This window comes from Gymnoscopelus braueri, assembly GCF_963280865.1.
Source record: "Gymnoscopelus braueri genome assembly, chromosome: 14".
Lineage (NCBI taxonomy): Eukaryota > Metazoa > Chordata > Actinopteri > Myctophiformes > Myctophidae > Gymnoscopelus > Gymnoscopelus braueri.
In genome coordinates, this window is record NC_137619.1 from 729,232 (window position 1) to 737,500 (window position 8,269).

The following is an 8,269-nucleotide window of genomic DNA, read 5'->3' on the forward strand; positions in this document are numbered from 1 at the left end:
CAACATGGGTCTGAAGTGGTTAATATGGGTAAAATGGGTCTGAAGTGGTTAATATGGGTAAAATGGGTCTGAAGGGGTTAATATGGAAGCAACAGGAGTTGCACATGTCACTCTCTCCATTGACTGCTGTTGAAAGAAAGGTCCAGGTGCCAGATTTCCCTTGAAAACCTCCTTTTCTGCAACACAGCAAACCTTTTTTCTTTCTTTTTTTTTTTTTTTGTAAAAACACACAAAGTGCCATAAAATGAGGTCAGTGTTTGGAGAAAAGAAGTGGAAAGTGAAGTTGTTGATCACCAAAATGACATCCATCATCCCGTCCTGCTCGCGGCTCTCCTCCGGATCCTGGATGTTTCCTCATATTAATAGAGAGGCTCCAAATCTCAGCTCCAATGCAACTGAAGTAGGTACGCTGTGGGTTCATCCTGCAGTACGCTGTGGGTTCATCCTGCTATTGGTTTTCCAGAGTTCAAAAATATGTAACTTAAGCAAACGATGGAAAACAAAACTCAGCAAAAAATCTGGGTCTGGGTCATTTTGTCCTCACCTCTTCAATGCACAGTTTCATCTTTATATACCTATATACTATATACCTACTCATATATAGGTATATATATATACATTTATATACCTACTGTATATATATACTCATAGCATAATGTACCAGATATAGATTGTGTATTTACTATATATACTCATAGCATAATGATTGTATATTTACTATATATACTCATAGCCTAATGTACCAGATATAGATTCATGTACAGTCATTTTTACCCTCACTACTGGGGACGGATTGCGTTTTAAAAATATTTTGCGGCTTCATTTGATTTGTACAGTGGAGAATGACAGGGAGAGAGACGGGGTATGACATGCAGCAAAGGTCTACCGGGCTCAGGAATCAAACCGGGGACTCACTGTCCACTGTGTGGTACGTGCCTTAACCACTCAGCTATCAGTGCCTCCATTTATACCTGTTAATTCTGTTGATATAACGTTAGTGCACTGTGACTACATTTATATTTACATCCATTAGAGCTCATACTGTACATAGTGCACAGGGCCAGGCACAGTATTGCAGTATAATGTATTTCCTTCGATTCTGGTATTTTATTCCCACAGTTTACATGCGTTACTACCCTGTTAACTATTTTTTGTACTTTTCTTCTTTTTACCCCTGGCTGTATCTCTGTTTCTTTCATAACAGCGGTGTACTGCCATGACAACAGAAATGTCCCCGTCGGATCAATAAAGGTCTATTTATCTATCTTGTAAAGAAATGTTTCTCCAGATAGATTCAATGCCTCTCTGTGCTGCAATAACCACTCAGCATTCTGCCCTTCAGCTCACTAAGCCTGAGAGAAATTGACTCTGAGTGAGTCTCAGGATTCAATTAACACTCAAGATTTGTCTTTTGTGCGGTGCCAAAGCTACATTGGTCTTATATGAGGCTATTCTCCAGGCTTTTTCATTTAACCAGGTCAAATTATCTCTACAAATACTTTTTTCTGAATAAGTAACTAGTACTCTAGTTAGTTTTTTAGGAAAATGCCTCCGAATGTGTTTTTCGTCTCCGGTTTGTGTGTTTACTGTGTATTTTACACATGAAACTCCACTACATCTCTGTTGAAAATATTGTACTTTTACTCCACTACCTTTATTTGAAAACTTTAGTTACTAGTTATTTTGTAGATTTAGATTTTTTTTACTGAACATACATTAACCACTTAAGTTCTATATATTTCAGCAACAGTATTTGAAAATAGCCGATCTACAACGTGTTGTGAGCTTGTAGATCTGCTATTTTCAAAAGATTTGTATACATTTTGAAAACTTGAAATGGGACATTCTGCATAATGAGTACTTTCACTGTCGGTATATTTTCGATGAGTCACATCTCGATTTTGTATTTCACCTCCTATTTCCTACATAGGTAACACACAGTAAGTGTACAGTTGTAACCAATTGGACCCGTAACGGTACCTTTGGTTACATTTGTACATTCTCAGAGTTATAAATGGAAAGCATTAGATGCTGAATATGATTTCTAGACGAGTTGTTATTCTAAACAGAACAAAAGGCAGGTCGAGTCGAGCAGCAAACCTTTTACTTGATATTTTATCACTCTTGTCATCTGTGGCAGGTTTTAATGTTATGATCTCTAGAGATTGCATAACATTTCTATCATCACTCAGCAGCATTTTGATGGCTTCATGTTCCACTAACCATTTGTTGGTGTCTCACTCTCTCTCCTACAGCTTCAGTCAGTAAGTGCTACCAGTTGTTGAAAGGTTACTGCCCCATTTGGTCCAAAAACTGTCAGTTCTTGCCCCTTTTTTTTGTTCTCCCCCACTTTAAAATCAGTTGCATTCTTCCAAATGACGCACACCATGACTAAGGTGTGCTATAAGACTTGCCTTTGTCCATTCCTCTCTGGAACATCCTCCAGGAATGAGTGAAACCTTGGCAAATCTGTCCAGACACCAAGGCCCTTTCTCGCCAAGCCAAGAGGAAGCATCCAAAATATCTATTAGAGGTCATTTCCATTCCACTATTTCACTGTGTAGCCTACATTACGGACATAGCTGGGATTCTCTTTCTTTGTTTGTCTTCACTTCTTTTACCTCATTGATAGGTAACAATAAATGAATAAAAGCAATTATGTTACACTAATGACAAATGACAAATTATATTTGGACGTACATGGAAGTGTGACTATGTCATCTGATTCTATGATCATAATGATCATAATTTGTCATGTTTTGTCATGTTTTGTCAACGCACACAGTGTGGTTGTCAGTGCTCAGACCAAGAGAAAGTGCACATCACCACATTACAGTATGTAGACCAGTGTATATCAACCTTTTTTGTGCCAAGGCACACCTGGCATACCCAAAAGATCCCAGGGCACACCTAGATATACGGTATATATATATATATATAATTATATATATATATAATTATATATATATATATATATACGGTATATATATATACACACACACACACTAGGGGTGTGCCGATACACTAATTTCACGAAACGATGCAAACTTGTAGCTTGTCAGACATGCAAACTTGTAGCTTTTCAGCTTCCACTAGCCGTTTTGAATCCAAATAGGGCAATAGTGTGACACCTGACCCGAAAAAATACAGCATGTTGTCACCCTTTTCACCTCGGGGCTGTTTGCATGCCTGATTATTATTAATGAAAAAAAAAAAGTTTTTTTTTTTTTTTTTTTTTTTCCAAAATTATATTTTTTCAAACCTTCTTCAAACGGCGCGGCACACCTCAGCAGTAGCCCCGGCCCAAAATTGGGACGTTTGCCAGGGTTGATATACACTGATGTAGACTACTCTCTCCATCTCTCCATCTCTCCATCTTTCCATCTCTCCATCTCTCCATCTCTCCATCTCTCCATCTTTCCATCTCTCCATCTCTCCATCTCCCTCCTTGACAGTCAATGACTTTCTGATCCCCACACTCATAGATGGATGGGGGTTTTAGAGTGACCAGGAATAAGAGAATGACCCAATAAATACGGAATTATGATAGATAGATAGGTAGACAGACAGACAGGCAGGCAGGCAGGCAGACAGACAGACAGACAGACAGACAGACAGACAGACAGACAGACAGACAGACAGACAGACAGACAGGCAGGCAGACAGGCAGACAGGCAGGCAGACAGGCAGACAGGCAGGCAGACAGTCAGTCAGTCAGTCAGTCAGTCAGTCAGTCAGTCAGACAGACAGACAGACAGACAGACAGACAGACAGACAGGCAGGCAGGCAGACAGGCAGGCAGGCAGGCAGGCAGGCAGGCAGGCAGGCAGACAGACAGACAGACAGACAGACAGACAGAACTGTATTCATCACACAAGGGACATTCAGTTGTCATGCATGGCAGTAGCTGCTCTTTCTAATTTATTTATCCTGATTTATATTTCATTGCATAATAGCTTGGAGGCCAAAACTAGCAGAGCTGCAAGCGTGTAGATCATGTAGATCATTGCATCATGATATTCTCCACTAGCCTAATAAATGAAGCCTTTCCACTACAAAGAGGTGAACTAACTGGACTTTGACAAGGTGGAGGGGGGGGGGGGGGGGAGTGGAAAGTAACTTTGAGGTACTTTTACTTTACTGGAGTATTTCCAATTTTCAATACTTTTACTTCTACTCCACTACATCTCAGAGGAAAATATTGTACTTTTACTCCACTACCTTTATTTGAAAATGTACTCGTTACTTTGTAGATTTAGATTTTTTTTATTACTGAACATACATTAACCACTTAAGTTCTATATATATTTAGCATGGCGACGCGTTTTGAGCTTGTAGATCTGCTATTTTCAAAAGATTTATATACATTTTGAAAACTTGAAATGGGACATTGTGCATATATGAGTTACTTTTACTTTCTGTATATTTTGATGCCAATACTTTTTGCACTTTTTTTCTCAAGTAAATCTTGAATTCCGGACTTTTACTAGTTATCTAGTATTTCCACATGTTGGTTGATGCTTTTACTTCAATAAATGAATGAGAATAAAATGAGTACTTTTTACACCACTGGGGGGGGGGGTGTTCAGGGTGGGGGGGGGGGCATCGGTGTTATTAGGGAGGAGGGGGGGGGGGGGGTCAGACTAGAGTGACCATGGATGGAATGAGGGAAAATGACGCCATCAGATCGGAATGATGTAATCCGGTTTCCACAGCCGACCAACCAAACAGTGTGAAACCTGATGATGGACAGACTGCATCACAGCGGGTCCTCCTGCTCTCTGCTCCTCCTTATAAGAGGAGGAGAGAGAGAGGAGCAGGAGCTCAGTCTGAAGGAGAGAGCTGCTCCCCAGGCAGCCACTAGATCACTGTGTGGATTTAATAGTGATCCGTTACTGACTGCAGAGTGGATCCTATTAACCCGTTCACACTCACATATAAGAAGAGGAATTTGGGTTGTTTTCTTCTCTCTAAACGGATAAATAAAGTTTAAAAAGAAAAAAGACACTACGTTTTCATCGCAAAGGTAGGCTATTGATCTCTCTCTCTCTCTCTCTCTCTCTCTCTCTCTCTCTCTCTCTCTCTCTCTCTCTCTCTCTCTCTCTCTCTCTCTCTCGCTGATAATGTAATATTTATTGCACGTTTTACTGTTTAAACTCTTAATTGATGTCATTTATGCGCTGACTGCCTGGATCTGGCTAGAAATGTATATTTGATGTATTGATTGTTTTTGATTGATTGATTGAATACTTAAGTAGTTTGCAAAGAAAACGCACAGAAAGTGCAGTTCTAAAAAGAATGCTAAAAGGATTAAACCCAATGAAAGCACTATGGCGTTTCATTACTGTTATCCGCTGTGTTCATCGATTGAGTATTGAGTTTTCCAATCAGAACCTCTCTCTCCACTGTAAAGCTCCGAGATGAGGTTCCATAGTCTCGGGTGCCGAAAGGTGAGGACACCGGCGAAAATTGGCCAATATGCAGGATTCTTAATTTTTTTCGCACATCGTATCCTAAAAGTAAAGGTTTTCTGCCCTGCTCTCAGATGTTTTACATTTTAGCGGCCAAGAAAATCTAAGCGACGGGTTTAAACAAGCGTTTAAATCGCTTATTTAGTCAGCCTGTGGCCAGTCAACCCTCGTCCGCATGCGCTGTACTGCTTCCGTAAGATTGCATTGTGAAAACATGTCACAGGCTGAACTAACTAAGTGATTTAAACGCTTGTTTTAACCCTTCGCTTAGATTTTCTTGAGCGCTAAAATGTCAAACATCTGAGAGCAGGGGGGCTGACCTTTACTTTGTGGATACGATGTGCGGAAAAGGTAAGAATCATGCATAGTGGCCAATATTAAATAGGTGTCCTCACCTTTCAGCACCCAAGACTGTGGAACCTCATATCGGAGCTATGTAGTGGAGGGAGAGGTTCTAAATGGTTCTAACCCTAACCCTATGAGAGCAAAGCAGCCTTTAATGTTTCAATGACAATCACAGGCAATTAAAGGAACAATCCTAGTAGTATATATGTGGTCAATGGATAACAACCATTCTTCTTCTGTTTTGAAGGAGATATGATCCTCAGGAGAGTTCTCTACCTGCTGCCCATAGTCATTCATTGCCTCCAAGCATTAACTCAAGGTAAACTGAGACCATATCACTTGCAGAAGATCATGTATGAAAAAGCAATGTATCTCATTGATGTTATTGTTACAATGAATATTAATATTGTTGTTATTATCCGTCTTGAAATGGTTACTTTATTTGCCCCAATTTATGCCATTTCAGTAGAACATGTGTAATGGGTTAATTATGAAATATAGCTGATTAATTGTGTTCTCCCAACATTTATTTTCAGTGGTGTAAAGTAACTGAGTACATTTACTCAAGTACTGTACTTAAGTACAATCTTTAGGTACTTTTACTTTACTGGAGTATTTCCAATTTTCAATACCTTTACTATTACTCCTATATCTCTGAGGAAAATATTGTACTTTTACTCCACTACAATTATTTGAAAAATGTAGTTACTAGTTACTTTGCAGATATACATGATTATATTACAAAACATATATTAACCACTTCAGCCCTATGTTATACACAATCGCGGCATGTTGTGAGCTTGTAGATCTGCTATTTTCAAACATTTTAGTACTTTTACTTTTGGTAGGGTACTTTAAGTATATTTTGATGCCAATACTTTTGTAATTTTACTCAAGTAACATTTTGAACACAGGCCTTTTACTTGTAACATAGTATTTTCATATTGTGGTATTGCTTACTCAAGTAAAATATCTCAAGTACTTCTTCCACCACTGTTTATTTTCCCTCCTCTTGTGTTCTTGTTGTCTGTTAACTCTTAAAGATGTTGTCTGTTAACTCTTAAAGATGTTGTCTGTTAACTCTTAAAGATGTTGTCTGTTAACTCTTAAAGATGTTGTCTGTTAACTCTTAAAGATGTTGTCTGTTAACTCTTAAAGATGTTGTCTGTTAACTCTTAAAGATGTTGTCTGTTAACTCTTAAAGATGTTGTCTGTTAACTCTTAAAGATGTTGTCTGTTAACTCTTAAAGATGTTTCTTGTTGTCTGTTAACTCTTAAAGATGTTGTCTGTTAACTCTTAAAGATGTTGTCTGTTAACTCTTAAAGATGTTGTCTGTTAACTCTTAAAGATGTTGTCTGTTAACTCTTAAAGATGTTGTCTGTTAACTCTTAAAGATGTTGTCTGTTAACTCTTAAAGATGTTGTCTGTTAACTCTTAAAGATGTTGTCTGTTAACTCTTAAAGATGTTGTCTGTTAACTCTTAAAGATGTTGTCTGTTAACTCTTAAAGATGTTGTCTGTTAACTCTTAAAGATGTTTCTTGTTGTCTGTTAACTCTTAAAGATGTTGTCTGTTAACTCTTAAAGATGTTGTCTGTTAACTCTTAAAGATGTTGTCTGTTAACTCTTAAAGATGTTGTCTGTTAACTCTTAAAGATGTTGTCTGTTAACTCTTAAAGATGTTGTCTGTTAACTCTTAAAGATGTTTCTTGTTGTCTGTTAACTCTTAAAGATGTTTCTTGTTGTCTGTTAACTCTTAAAGATGGGGAGCAAGAGGACGAGACGGCGTTTGACCTGTTCGAGGTCAGCCACATTACGCGCAGGACTCTGGGGGCCAAACAGTTCCGGGGCCAGAACTCGGACGCGCCTGCGTACCGCTTCATCCGCTTCGACCAGCTTCCCCCCGTGAGCGCCCCCATCATGAAGCAGATCCTCCAGCAGATCCTCAACAACGAGGGCTTCATCTTCTCCGCCAGCATGCGCCAGGACCGCGCCTCCCGCGGCACCCTGCTGGCCTTGGAGGGCCCCGCGGAGGGCCAGCGGCAGTTCGAGATCGTGTCCAACGGGCGGGCCAACTCCCTGGACCTGGTGTACTGGGTGGACGGCTCGCAGAACGTGGTCTCCTTCGAGGACGTGGACCTGTCCGACTCGCAGTGGAAGAACGTCACGCTGCACGTGCACGGCGAGAACGCCCACCTGTACGTGGGCTGTGCTCTGATCGACAGCTTCATCCTGGACGAGCCCTTCTACGAGCACCTGACCGCCGAGGGCAGCCGCATGTTTGTGGCCAAAGGCTCCATCCGCGAGAACCACTTCAGGGTAAGAGAGAGTCTTAGTGGTTTTCTCATTGTGGGGTCCAGGGACCCCCAGGGGTCCTTGAGAGGGTTCCAAGAGGTCCCCGGCTATATTATTCAATGCTAAGAACCAAATGGACCCTTACAGATATGTAACTCT

The 8,269-nt window shown here is 40.2% G+C and overlaps 1 protein-coding gene across 2 annotated transcripts in view; it reads left to right on the forward strand.

The window, feature by feature from the left end:
- The first annotated feature begins 4,837 nt into the window (after window positions 1–4,837).
- The window catches only part of thbs2a (thrombospondin 2a), a 47,059-nt gene continuing 43,627 nt past the window's right edge, over window positions 4,838–8,269 (forward strand). For both annotated transcript variants that reach the window (XM_080450066.1, XM_080450067.1), the window contains exons 1-3: window positions 4,838–5,026; window positions 6,064–6,135; window positions 7,578–8,134. In XM_080450066.1, the coding sequence (XP_080306192.1) occupies window positions 6,069–6,135; window positions 7,578–8,134 (624 nt within the window). In that variant the 5' untranslated portion in view covers window positions 4,838–5,026; window positions 6,064–6,068. The remainder of the gene's footprint in view (window positions 5,027–6,063; window positions 6,136–7,577; window positions 8,135–8,269) is intronic.